At 40.0% G+C, this 14,333-nt stretch overlaps 1 protein-coding gene across 5 annotated transcripts; it reads left to right on the top strand.

Annotated features, from left to right (window-relative positions):
* The first annotated feature begins 4,627 nt into the window (after positions 1-4,627).
* Positions 4,628-13,680, top strand: cchcr1 (coiled-coil alpha-helical rod protein 1). 5 transcript variants are annotated; one of them, XM_034204264.1, is made up of 19 exons: positions 4,628-4,863; positions 5,637-5,922; positions 6,010-6,177; positions 6,261-6,378; positions 6,492-6,686; positions 6,830-6,993; positions 7,098-7,212; positions 7,414-7,524; positions 8,244-8,387; positions 8,485-8,595; positions 8,807-8,913; positions 9,019-9,131; positions 9,247-9,319; positions 10,168-10,286; positions 10,391-10,579; positions 12,138-12,239; positions 12,391-12,524; positions 12,604-12,724; positions 12,812-13,680. In XM_034204264.1, the coding sequence occupies exons 2-19, from the start codon at positions 5,858-5,860 to the stop codon at positions 12,958-12,960; spliced, it is 2,298 nt and encodes a 765-aa protein (XP_034060155.1). In that variant the 5' UTR covers positions 4,628-4,863; positions 5,637-5,857; the 3' UTR covers positions 12,961-13,680. The 5 variants fall into 5 exon arrangements, with proteins under 5 accessions (XP_034060155.1, XP_034060153.1, XP_034060151.1 ...); XM_034204262.1 differs by having other exon boundaries at positions 4,637-5,015; positions 12,790-13,680; XM_034204260.1 differs by having other exon boundaries at positions 4,637-5,015.
* Positions 13,681-14,333: the final 653 nt, after the last annotated feature.

Consider the following 14,333-nt stretch of genomic DNA (forward strand, 5'->3'; position numbering starts at 1 on the left):
AAGCTGAGTGCAGGCCTGCATGGAGAGGAGGAGGATGTGCATTTGGAATACATTAGGCTATTTCATTGGCATAATCCTTTTAAGGAAATTAAGATAGGACAAGAAAAATATCCCTCCAATGTGTTTTCCCACGTGGCTTGGTAATATGTTTTAAATTAGATTCCTAATCAACTCATCTGCTTGTAGCAAAGTCCTAAACGATATGAATGTGCTATTGAAACGTATGTTCTCCCATCACTAAGGGAATTATATCTGAAAAAAGAGAAAGGAAGCAGTGCTGGAGAGCCTTGCAGTGACAGCTCTGGAACACCAGGTCCACAATGTTTAACAAGCAGGTTGGATGGAGACAATACACAGAAAGACCGTCCCTTATTAGGACACAATAATGAATTGCTCTAAGGCAACACAAATAAAAAAACGACTTCAAGTGACAGGAAATTAGCCAATTGAAGGAAAGGGAACACTAGAAAATAATTATTACAATAAATTATAAATGCAATACAATATTCAAATAAGAAATGCAGCACAGAAGGCTTCAAAATAAGGTAAATTGACATAAAACCAATATAAAAACATGGATAGAAGGCCAAATGAATAGAAAATGGTGATGAAAATAAGTCACTTTTTTATAATGATACAATACAAATACACTACAAATAAAAATGATTAAATAAGATGAAAAATAATAAATACAATACTTAACATAAGATGGAAGATAAAACCTAATTATTCATAAAGAAGTTTTACACATTCAAATCAGTATCTTCATCAATAAACACTGCAGCACCATCAAAAGACCTCCATTCTCTTTGAGTCTTCTTCCCTTTCATACATACATCAGTTTCTGATGGTGCTCCTCTCTTTTTGGAACACTTGTCCTAGAAACTAAAGATCTTTTGAATGGTTGTGTTGTAGCTGTTGCTTCGTACACTCTTCCTGCTTATAAATATGTATTTCTTTATAGAGAGCTTATTCTTCAGATGCATTCATAAAATTATCTTGAAATCACAAAAATTAATACTGAAATCCACCCAAACCACAAACTAGAAATCTACTAACATGGTATGAGGTATGAGGCAAGGTCCAGACAGTTGCTGACAGAGCAAACTTTTTTTCTCACATATGCTTTATTGTATAATGCCCAGTGGCAATAGCTGTGATGATGTGATTTATGAATGTGCAGAGCCAGGGATCGTCTCACACTCCTGGAAGAGATGCTGCCTGATATCTTTAGTAAGCTTGGTTACAAAGCAAAAAGAGATTATATGGATAAAAAAAATGCCTGAACAATGTCTTATTGATACATAAAGAAGGTAAAACCTATAAAGATATTTTGAATGCAAGGAGATTATTATCATCTTTTAAAGAAGTTAGTATAGGATAGATTGTTATGTTACTGGTGTTTTTAGCATCTTATACAGCCCCAACACTACATTTTTAATAAGAGCATTTCTCTGTGCGTGTACTGGACTCACCAATATTACCCTTGTGGCATGTGAAAAGTTCAACAAGCACATTTTGAAAGGAAGACATTTTAATTAAAGACACCATTTCCAGTCCAGATCTGCAGCCATGGACAGTTTCTCCACATCAACCTACAGTAAGTGTGGGCTGAGTCAGCTTGATAAGGGACAAAGACAAAGCTGTTTCCATGGCCATGGGTGTTCCAGGATATCCCTATAAATAATACAAATATTTTCATTCTCTATTGATGGAAAGAATCTCACTTAGGGTTGAACTAAAAAGTAGATATGTAATGTCTGCATTTGCTCCAGCTCATGTACCTTCCAGGGCTTCTTTGTCTTTTTCAGCCTTACAACTATTGCACTACATTTTCAGATTAAGACCTGCTGTGGATTAGGGGTGGAGGTTTGTTCCCCTTCCCCTGCAGTCAACAAGTCGGAGTGTCTTTAGGCAAGATACTGAAGTCCAAATGGCTCCCGATGGCATGGCCAACGGTCTGTGAATGTCTATCCTAATGTGGCATCTTGTATGGAAGCCTCTGCCTCTGTAAGAATGGGGGAATGCTGACTTGAGCTTTGAGTAGTCCCAAAAGAATGGAAAAGGACTATATAAATGCAGTCCTAATGCTGGGCCTGACTGGGCCACACATTGCACACCATCAGACATTTATATAAGCTGCAGGCCTCGCTCGAGAAAGGTACTTTTTGGGTGGGCAACCTCAGGAGTGGGAGGAATTTGGTTATGCTGTGAAAAAAAGGACGTTAAGTCCTCAGAGAGATTTTAGAACAATGCCAGATGCCTTAGAAAGCAGGTGTAGAAAATACTGTACTGACAATCATTGAAAGCAGAACTTTGAGAAACTCGTGAATCCAGTTGATGTGGCTTCTGTCGTCACGAGTACTCAACAAAACTGAGGTTCAAAGGGCCAAAATAACTTGTGTGGCAATGTATTTTTCTGAACCATTCATCGAAAGGGGCTTTGAATAGAACTACTTCTCCCTCAAATGTAAAGGATTCAGTTGAGGCCATTTGATGATAAGCATATACCGCCCAGGCATATCCAACTGGGAGGAGAATTTGGGACAGACAGAACAAAAATAAAGGGATTACACCACCCATGTGACCTTGATACTCCCCTGTGTCAACCAGGAGTAACTGATGGGGCTGGGGAGAGAAATATCTGTGGCACCAAGGACCTGGATTTCACATATTAAACATTTTCAGTGACAATTTACAAACCTATCTCAATCAGCTGTCTCATTTCATTGTAAATGCTCTTTTAAGCTGGAATAATGGGTTTGAATCAGTAAATGTGAACCTTGATAGGTTCATCTAAGAAACAGATCTACATTCTGCTCTCTTTCTTAACTGTTACGGTGAGTGAAGCAAGCAGGACCCAAATGCAGATAATGCTGAAAAGTGCCTTTATTTCAAGGATAAATAAAAAATAACTTGGACAAAACAGAACTCTCACCGGTGAACTCAATCACAAACAAAAGACGAACCAACACTGAACAAAGGAAAAGACAAGACTAAATACAGGGAGGGGTAATCACAAGACGAGAAACAGCCGGGCAGGGGAGGAGAAACACAAGGGCCACAGGTGAACACAATCAGACAATTAGTCACACTAGGGAAACTAACGACAGGAGGAAAAACACAGAGAGAGGGACCAGACAATAAACAAGGAGGAAAACATGACAGGGAGAACCGAACAGCAAAATAAACCCAAACCAAGAACATACAAAACTAAAAACGTGACATATCATAAGAATCCTGACATTAACAGGGTCAGTACTATTGTCCATGCTTTCTGGATTCCCGGTGGCTCTGATCACTTTGTTCTTTCTGCAGTCTGTCGAGTGCATGGAGGATACGATACCAACAGGACCAAATAACGAAGAGAATCACTCCTACTGCTCTCCCCCAAAAACCACTTCACTAAGTTATGGATAAAAGGTCCAGAGTCTTTCATGCATGCTGGACTGGCATCATTCAATGTACATTTATTTCAATACATCATACTTATGTAGCCATCCCCACTTTCTTTTATTTGTCTTATGTTGTTGTATTGTAAGGTTGTATCAATATATGCAACATAAATGAATCAAAGTAAAATGCTTATTTCTTCCCCATAAATAGATTAGATTAGATTATATGAAACTTTAATGCACCCCATGGGGAAAGTGGGTCACGGCAGCTGTTGCGAGGCGGGTATACTTTAGGTAAGAGTAAACAGAAATGGCTGCTGAAGATAGAGGAAAATAACACAAGAAGAAATAGAAAATATGGTATAGTGAATATAGCCATCTAAAATGGGAATATAATGCCAGACATATAACAAACAATAGCTAACATCCTTCATTTGAAGATGGCTCGTGGTTGTAGTTTATAGATTTACAGCACAAATGCAGTGTGTGCAATATGTGCATCACTGCAGTTCGAGGAACGTAAGCACACAGAAAACTGTCAAAATATGCAAATGCCACATGTAAATTATTCATGTAGACCTACTGATCATTTTACAGTTGGAGGTAAGATATTTATAGATGCATCTTAAACCAATATTTCAATTACATAACCAGATTATTAGCAATTACCAATCAAAGCTGCAATTATTTGCTCAGAAAGCATGCTCCGTGCTGTCTGGTTGTCAGATAGCCCCGGGGTGTTCTTGAAGTGAGAGAATCACAGGTAAAGGTGCACTGAGCACCTTTTGCACTTATCATCACTATAATTGTTCTCAATATCTTGATGATATCTGATTAAACAGACTAATCAAACCACCTTCAGAAAAATATAGTGGTACATTCGTCAAACCAAATTTGACATAAATATATGTAAAATCTTCCCCATTATAGATCCCTATCATATACAATACAGTGTGTCACTAAAACCTCCCATGGTCCAGACCTGTGCATAAAGTCTGTCTGCATCAAAAACTGCGAATATGGACTATTTTGTCCATCATTTTGTCTTTCAGGTAACATTATATCCAGGCTGTATACTGGGCTTGTGTACCGCCCCTGGCGTTCTTGCACCAGCCAGTAGTTGCAATAATGGCCAATGCAGGGTTCTTGCAGTGGATATTTGAGGCAGCCTGAGGGGAGGAACAATCTACAAGACATAGCTCAGGGTGTTAAACCACCATGTTCAGGTTGCCACTTATTTCCCATGATGCAGTGCGTGAGAGTAATGTGTTATGTTCGATAACTACTTTTATTTTATTTATATTGAGTTCATAAACATGCACATTTGCTGCGGTGATTCTAATATGTTGACTATAACTGACGTATCATTTACACATTAAAACTCGTATAGGAGAGAGCCCCGGATGTTACCGTTATAACGCGTAACTAAGGGCAACAACCAATTACGGATCTCGCGGGAGAATCAACGGTAAAACGTCACCCACACAACTCAAAACAACCAGGCACTACTGTGTAGTTTGTTACTTTCAGGGAAAGCGTATGCTTTGAACATGGAGAGACATAACGTGGGAACAGAAAGACTTATAGCGCCAAAGGATTTTAGTACACCAGCGGTTTCACGTAAGTGTATTGATTAAGATAATGCTAGCTAACGTTAGCCTACACTGTAGGCCCTACAGTGTTACCTAGCTAACTTAACGTCAAAGCTCTAGCTAAGTTAGTCGCCATTTGTGAGCTCAAGCCTTATGAATTAACATGTATGTATCAGTATTATGTATTAAGGTGAGGGAAGTTTTCATGTTCATGTTGTCATGTTTCTTGAAAGTCCAATATAAAAACACTCTAACATTACTTTGGAAATATTACATTGGGAGCGTTTAAGTGTTCCCAGGGTAAAGCTACTACATTCCCCTGATCAATACCCTTTTATAATATCACAACTCGTAGTGTTTAATGTTGTCTGCAACGTTTTTTCTACAACTGTAGGTCAAGTGTTACCTACATACATGTTATGGCTTACCTTCTAATTAGCGGATGTTTACCATTTAAACTGCATTTGAAACGTGCAACTCCCTACATCATTTGCAACCTGAACTGAAGAGATGGCCCTTACTAACCTTTTGCATTGATCACTTTGGGAACATAGAATGAACCCCATTACATTTAGGTAGGACTAATCATAAATAGCTTATGCAAGGCATGCACACACATAACGATATACATTATGTCATGTTAATCTAGGGAATATCCAGGATGACCTGGTACCTCCATCGCATTTCACATCAAGTGTCCAGTCTGCCGGGGCACAAAGAGGGGTTCAAACTGCAGGGAAACAACCACCCTTCTCCTGGGTAAAACAAGGTGTACCATCAGAGGATCACAGTCCTGCAAATCCATGGCTCGCTTTCACTCAGGCCCAAAAGGAAATATTGGAACTGAGGAAGGAAAATCACAGGATCCTGATGTTGCAAGGAGACAGCATAAGAGGAAACAATTCTGTGGATCACCCATCAGATATTATGGCAAGGTATCCCATAATATGGTTTATAATATTATTATTTGTCAATTATGTTGTATATTTGGTACATTTAAGGCTCCTCTTCCTCAAAAACAGATGTGGAGAGAGAAGTGAGCAGTGGTCCAGATTGGAGTCAGAGTGGCGTCTGGAGGCAGAGAAGCACAAGGCTGAAGCTGAGAGGTTGAAGGGACAGGTGGAGGCCCTGAAGGAGACTGCAGGGAGACACAGGGAGGAGATGAGAGACAGAGACAGCACCATCAACAGGTAAAATATATGCTTAAGTTGTGCAATTAAGTGATTACAGTTTGTTAGCTAAATATGGTTAATAATCTTCTTGGAAACGACAGACAGAGCCATGATTTGGAGGCAGTGCGTGAGGAGCTGCGTAAGGCTAAGACTGAACTCAGGCAAATCAGAATGGAGCTCACTGACAGTAATGCACAAAAGGAAAAAATAAGCTCACAGGTAAAGCTATTTACAAACACAACATTTCATTTGGGCACTGGTGTGGAAAAAGATCACCTGAGAGGTTTGGTTGTTTCCATATATGTTTATCTTAACACTTTTGTTTCTTGCAGCTCGAAAGACTTAAGAGAGAGTCTGGTGAGGAAATTACAAAACTGAAGAGGGATGTAACGAGGAGCGAGGAGGAAGCCCAGGAGCTCACTCTAAAGGCAGAAATGAGCAGGTTACAGGTTGTGGAGGAGGCCAAACAGCAGACTCTTAGACTATCAAAACAATTGGAAGAAATGCAGAAGAAGCAGGGAATGCAGGTGTGTGGCAAAATCCTACAAGGAAATGACTGACTTGAGTAATTTCAGTTAAAACCCCTGTATCCAAGAAACCCATGTCAAAAAGACATAACATCATCATTCCTTCCTGCCTTGAATTTCAATCGTTTGGCTCTCCCTTTCAGCTCCAACTGTTAAATGCTTCCCACTGTGCAGAGGTGGGTATCGCAACAAACACAATCACTGAACTACAGGATAGACTTCAATCGATGAACTCAGAAGTGCTGCAGCTGAAAAGCACTCTGATGGAGGCATCTACTGAGAGAGATGGGCTGAAAGAACATTTAAGGTGCCACATTCAATCTTAAACTGAAGAGAACTAAGCATTTATAGCACTTTGTATCCAGATTCACTGACATTTCTTGGGGGTGGGGCGGGTTGTTTAATTTTCAGCCAAATGGAACAAGCTTTTGAGACACAATCTGCCACTCTGCACAGCCTCAGAAATTACATCGGCCAACTTGGCTCAGAGAAAGAAGAAAAGCAACAATTAAATGAAGCTGTTGAGGTGAGGACGATATAAACAGTATTGATTGCAATCACCCGACTGTAAAGTAATTGCACAAGAAAAAAAACAACAACTTGATATCTTGTTCTTCTGAGCGGGTTAAGGAAATGATTGTGGAAAAAAGCAGTGTTACATTTATTAGTTAATTTGCATGTCATCCCATCCTTTTTAACTTTTTTTCTCATATTCTCCATTCTGTAGAGGCTGAAAAAAGAAAAGGCAGCTCTTCAGAAGACGACAGAGCTCTTGACAGTCAGGTTCAACTCTGTGAGTGAGATACTCGCCCTCCAAGAAGAGAAAATGGCAAAGAAGGTAAGTGTCTCATAGCAATGCATGATACATGCCTGTGCTTATGACACATGGTGAGAAATAGCACTGCGTCTGTCAGGTTTCCTATGTAGACCAAGCAGCGACCTATCTGTGCGTGTTGTTGGCTTCAGCTGTTAAGTTTTGAAGCATAGTCTTTTTCGTATCTAAAACGAAATAGTCTGAAGTGTGGATGAACTTAATGGATCTCTCGGAGAGACCACTGGGTTTAGATTAATGATGGAGCGGCTCCTGATAGGATGGCAAAGCCCTGCAGGAATATTTCAGTTGGCTGAACACTTTAACTGAGGTGCTCTATGCAAATGTTGTGTGCAGTATGACTCTGCAGTTAACATAAACCCCCCCCCCCCCCCCCCCCCCCCCCCCCCCTTTTTTTGTTTCACTTCTGAATGTGTTTTCTTTTTCTTTCTAAGTGGATTTTGATTAGTTAAGTATAAATGTCCACTTGAACAATGTAAAAAAAAAAAGGGACTGTTTTAAAAACTCTTCTCTGAAGGTTTGTACTATAGTTGTAATCAATTGTTATTTATATAGCACGTTTCACTTGACGATAATAAAGTCATTGTGTTAAAAAATATTTAACATGTCGTGGAAAACATCAGGACTAATTTGCATGCAATAATTACCCATGCTCTTGTGAAGCATTTGCTCAAGTGTGCCTTGACTATATGTGTGTGTGTGTGTGTGTGCGTGTGTTTCAATAGATCATGACAGACCCACTTATGAAGAATGGATCTGAAGGCCTTCAAGTGCTTCAGCTCTGGAGAGAGAAAGTGTTCAAGTTATGCGTCCAGCTTCGCACAAAGGATATTGAACTAAGAGGAGAGAAGGATACAATTCTTTCAAATGTAGGAAAACCTTCATCTCTTGGTATCAACCGGTACAAACAAATCCACTGTGCTGAATCTGTGTTTAGAGTGTGGCACCGTATTTCTGTGTTTTTAGGTCGGATTCATGGAGCAGCAGGTCCAGCAGAAGCAGCACAGGGCCAATGTGCTCCAGCACAGTCTGGATGACAGGATAGCTGAGCTGGACCTGGAGAGAATGGAAAAGGAGGTGATTTACGTGACTGTCTGCATTTTTGATGATGCGCGATAAATGTGGGTCTGCTTAGGAAAGTGATAAACACTCATACATTTTTACCACAGCAGAGGATGCTGACTATACGAAAACTTTGCTAGGTTCCAAAAGCAGTTGAGGTTTTACGAACAGCAGCTGTGTGCGGAGGAACTTTACTATAGTATGGATTGTGTGACTCTCTTCCCAGACATTGAAACAGGACTTGGCGAAGGAGCAAAAGGAGAACTCGCACCTAAAGTCACGGAGCCAGAAAGAAGAGGCTGAACTTAAAATCCTGACAAAGGCAGTGCATAGGTAAACCCATGTATCTGAATTAAGAAAATAGAGCATGAAGAATAAAATGCAGAATTCTAATGTAATTAACACTTTATTTTCACACATTATGGTTGTGCCTTACAGGTTCAGTCTGGCATTTGAATGCAAGGTGGCAGAAGTGGACGCAGCTCAAGCGAGGCTCAGCACTTTCACCCAGAGGCTAACTTTTGCTAAAAGACGCGTGGAGACAATCCAAGGTGCAGTCATACGGGACTGGAGGGGGAGGGGTTTATCCCAGCAGATTATCCAGTATAGTTTGAATTGCATGTTTTTCCAGGAAAGAAAGAAAGTCACATTGTTTTTGTTTTTCAGGTTTGATCATGAGGAAGGTGGCTCTGCAGAAAGTTCAGCAGGCCAGCAAACAGACAGAAGAAGCTGCTGACAGGTGAGAGGTTTTACCAGTCAGTCATACGTATTGAATGAAGCTTAACAATCTTTACCCAATGCAAAAAAGCTTTCTTTCTGTTACAAATAAGTCAGTAAACAGTTACATACAAACTAAAAAGCTTTCTGAGTCTAAATGCAAGTAATTTACAAATGACTGCAGTGGTGTATGTATTTGTCTGTATTATTGTTTGTATTTGTCAATATGTGTGCTTTCAGAAGAGATTTTGTCATTAGTTTTTATGTCTGCAACTAACTACCAATGGTTTATTTAAAATGAATCGATCAATATACTCTGTATTGACAAAAGCAATGCACTATGTACATCTTTCCACAGTCCTTAAATTATTATGTGGAATGAAGATAGTAAAGCGTCTCTTTGCTTTTAAAAAAGCTGTTAACAGCAGATGTTTTAGTACTTGCTCCTTGATTGAAATAAATCCACTGTGGAGTGCTTTAGTTGTGAGAGCATTCATTTAATCCAAGAACCATTTTGGCATTCATTCTGAGAATTTATAAGATTGTTTTTACAAGCTTAATGTTTACACTTTCCAAAAATAAAGGCTTAACAAAGCAGGCATAAAAACAAGAAGTGGTCTTATCTCCTTCCTGTAAGGCTGGAAATGGGGCAGGGCAACACGGTTGAAATCAAAATTGCCTTATAAATATAAAAATGTTACCTCTTTATGTCACAATATGACATTTGTATGCAAAGTGGCTATTATTATATTAGTCTACATATAAAAGCAGTTTGGAGTTTTGCTTTTCTTTTTATACACCTTGCAGTTGCCTCTGCTTGACTTTCTGCTCCTTTATTTGCTCTGACATCTTATCTGTGTTGCCCCGCAGCACCACAGACCTTCAGACGGAGCTCAGCTTGGTGTGTGAAGAGAGAGACAAGCTCACACAGGAGCTTAAAAGAACCCCAGAGCTCATCGAGAGAGCTCTGGCTGATCTGAAAGAACAGTGTGAGCACCCTTACCACTCACAACATCTTATTATAACACATTATCTGTTGGGTATCCGTGTTTTGGCAGCTGTGTCTCAGTTTATCTTTATACATCGTCCTCAGATGAAAGCAGGCTGAGGCAGCAGCAGCAGGCGCTGGAGCTGAGCCGGGCGGAGGTCCGGCAGGCCGTGGCTGGCAGAGAGGAGGCCGAGCAGAGTCTGCAGCAGATCCAGGCTCAGCTGGAAGAGAGCAAGGTCAACCTGGAGAAGCTCGGCGCTGAGCTGCTCAGCCAACAGGAACACAGCGAATGTGGTGAGGCAGCAGCCACCTTTAGCTGCATGACTGTTTTTTTTAGACTCAACTTATCAAGGAAAAGCAGACTGAGCACTCCCGCTCTATTTCAGAAATGCCCTTCATCAATGTCTCTCACACACATTCACACCTGGCCTCTCTGCTCTCCTTGTTAGCTTCACTGGCCCAGCTGGGGATATAGTGACATGCTCAAGAGCACCTTGACTGTAGTCGCTCATGGAGAGTTACTGAGTCTCTCCTTTTTTACAGTTGTTTCAAGGATTTTACTTAGCCACTTTTTGTCTTTAAACTAACATTAAAGAATAGGGATGGATTCTTTCAAGTGTTTCTTAAAACAATAGTCAGGTGACCTAAGTGGCTTAGGCGTTCGTTGTAACATGGTTTGTTGGCTGTAATCATTCCCTCTGTTCATACTGTTTATGAAAAGATCCCTTACTGATCCCTTAAAACACTTATGGTTATCTAAAGATAATAAATGCTTGAGCCATCTGGGATAGACAAATCATCTTCTTAAAGAAACAGGTTACATAAATACAATTATTGTGTTTTCCTGTTGGTCTGCAAGGATAGTAACACAATTTGGTTATTTTCTTCTAAAAATACGAACTTTGGGAGATATCCATATTTGAAAAATTGTAAACCAATCCCATGACTTATTTTCCTCTTAAGAGCATCCAGTGGCGCACACACACACACACACACACACACACACACACACACACACACACACACACACACACACACACACACACACACACACACACACACACACACACATCAAATTCAGAGCAACATTAGCATTCCTTGGTCATAGTGTTTGTGTCCACCTAATGAATGAAGGTCCAATACCCACTCTACCTTTAGCTCTGTTTTGCTTTACACCTGCTCCTGAGGGAAATATCTGGCTCCTTAGCTGCCAAATGCTGAACCATTTTAACCAGAAAGTGGTGGACAAGTAGCTCAGATTCTGTCAACCAAATCAGTAAAGGTGCAGGCCGGAGAAAAAAAGAAAACATCAATCTAAAAGTCGATGAGGAGTCTTTTAAGTCGGGTGTTCATTTACTCTGTGGGTTTGTTATGATCGACTCAACATGTCATCATGGGAACTATATATATATATATGAGCTATAAACTCATCTAAAATGAGTTTATAGCTGCTTCAATGATGCAGACATCAAATCCACACTATTGGATTTCATTTATGTTAAAGTCTTATATTGCTCAGAGGTTTCTTTGTCCTTATTGAAAGAAAAGCTGAACAAATGTTTGCCAGTAGCTGTGATTAAAAAAACAAACAAAGAAATGATGATGATGTTTTTCTTGCCTTTAGGCTTGAGCCACCTTGCTGTGTTGCCGTCTTTTATGCTCTACTGTGGTTACATCATAACAATTGATCAATCTTGAATTGATTTAACCAGCTTGGTGTCTCGGAACATTTGCAATCAGATACTATCAAATCCAGTTTATCCCCAGTGGTACACACAAATAACGCATTAGACTCTGTTTCTCAGTGTGGGAGATACTGTTTAAGTATGGTGCATTTGTTATTCCCCTTCAGCCCTGCAGGAGAGAGTGTCTGAGGTAGAGGACCGCTGTGCTGAGAAGCTGAGGGAGATTGAGCTTCAAGTCAATACTGCCAGGAGAGAGCACACTAAAGCAGGTAGCAGGATTGATGCCCACAGCAGCTAAACTAAGGGGGGGGGGATTCATATCTGTAATGCAGACTCAAATCTAATATCATTGGAAATGTTTGCACAGTATATAGCAGCACATTCCCCCGGTTTTTGATCTGTCTGTGTTGTCTCTTGCAGTTATGACTTTGCGGCAGTTTGAGAGAGAGGCATCAAGGAAACAGGACGAGATGAGAGAAACCCAGCAACACACAAAGAGGAAAGTCCAGAATAAACAACTAAAGGAGACCGAGATGGACAGGAAACGACTGCTGGTGAGACTTTTCAGAGCAGTTTGGGAAAAAAAATGTTGTTATTCTGTTCATTTCTGCTGATGACCTGAATCTGTTCCAGGACACTGTCACTGGCAGAGGGCTGACACGTGAGTATACAAGAGCTCTAGAAAAAGCTGCTGCTTACAGAGAACATGAAGAAAAACCGGCCCGCTCTTTGGAGACAAAAGTAGCTGCAGACGGTAGGTAGTGTCCTCATGCGTCAGACACATCCTAATATCCATACAGACATGACTAATTTGACCAGCGGCCTGTCTGCTTCCTGTCAGGGAGGCTGCTGTCTGTTTTGGAGGAGCTCCATTCTCTCAGTGTGGCGGTGGCTAACAGCTCTGAGGACTCTGCGGAGGAGGAAGAGGAGGAAGAGGAGAGGGGACAGGCTGACAGCGTGGGACCATCGACAGGCAGTCCACACAGCTAATGATGACTCGCTCACTGGAGCCAGTGAACGCACCTTTCATTTGTACATAAGGTGGGCAGTGGTAGAAAAAAAAAAATCACTTGCTGGGGATAATTAGTTTGAGCCAAACATCAGAAAACCACGCATGTCACATGGCCACTGGGTTTATACAAAGAATGATGGATGAAAGCAGACACAGTATGCTTGACATTTCAATCATAATATAATTTACATTTGTATGCTTCTGTCTCCAGGATGACTTTTACTAACAGCGAATACTTTAAAGTCAATCAAATGAAATAAAGTCAATTGAGTATTTAACTCGAGCCAAAATAGAATGAAAGGTGTTTGTGAATACATTGGGAAAAAACTGTTTTTTCTCTATATTTTCTTATTTATTTTGAATGATATTCCCCTTTTTTTATAAAGGCCCATCAATAGCTTAAGCTTTTCCCATTAAATCAAATGCTTGAAACATTGATATGTTTACTACAAGTATAATATTTACTCAATGTTTATGACTGGACAGATGGTGATTACTTCCAATTCAAATATGTGACTATATTTGTCAGGTTATTTATCAGAACGCAATAAATGTAATGCAGCTGACATAACCCCCCTCGTCCTGCTGTAGTGAACAGAAGAAGTCTGTTCAGGGACTTTGATCCTAGATGTTTATGTGATGGTCTTAAAAAGGCTTTGTTCTTTTGGTTCATTAATAAAAGTCTTTTTATATTGCGATTATGTGGCGTATTTTGGGAAATAACTATTTTACATGCATATTATCAAATCATTACTTGGATCGAATTTTCAATGGCAAGGTCCAAATAAAAATAGATAAACTAACATATTACAAGAGTTTGTAAGAAAGTCATATATTTTAATGAAACAAGATGGTTGCATCGGTTAATTATAAATACACTGGAGATCCTCGGATTCCTCATTAGCTCAGTGTGCACTTTGCTATGGTAAAGCAGGTGTTGATGCCATCGGTGCTTCTACCCTGTTACTTCTTATATTACATAGGGAAAATTGCGAATAAATCAATATTTTCCATTTGAAGTTCCTTTATTGAGGTCAATTGTAATGACTGCAGTCATAGGATGGATGATGATAAACATCATGATGAATCAGATAATTGTGTAATTTGTCATGTTGTCATGAGAGCTAATAAATGTTGCAATAGTTCGAAGTTTCAAGCCTCTGGGTAAAAACATCTCGCAGAGTACCGAGGGAGGGCACAGAAAATAAAGTCGAATGGAGCATCAAAAATAATTAGCTGGGACACACTCATCGCTCCCCAGGTGATTCATCACGGCAAGCAGAGGATAAATGCTTCAAATTAGATATTTTTAAAAGAATATTATTGGAATCCAGCGGGGCATTGTCCCTTA

Source organism: Gymnodraco acuticeps, unplaced genomic scaffold (genome assembly GCF_902827175.1).
Source record: "Gymnodraco acuticeps unplaced genomic scaffold, fGymAcu1.1, whole genome shotgun sequence".
In the NCBI taxonomy this organism is placed as follows: Eukaryota; Metazoa; Chordata; class Actinopteri; order Perciformes; family Bathydraconidae; genus Gymnodraco; species Gymnodraco acuticeps.

Coding starts and splice junctions, on each gene's coding strand:
- cchcr1 (XM_034204260.1), top strand. CDS start 4,946: ATGGAGAGACATAACGTGGGAACAGAAAGACTTATAGCGCCAAAGGAT. Junction 9,132..9,246: donor ACGCGTGGAGACAATCCAAG/GTGCAGTCATAC, acceptor TTTGTTTTTCAG/GTTTGATCATGAGGAAGGTG. Junction 12,240..12,390: donor GAGAGAGCACACTAAAGCAG/GTAGCAGGATTG, acceptor TGTCTCTTGCAG/TTATGACTTTGCGGCAGTTT.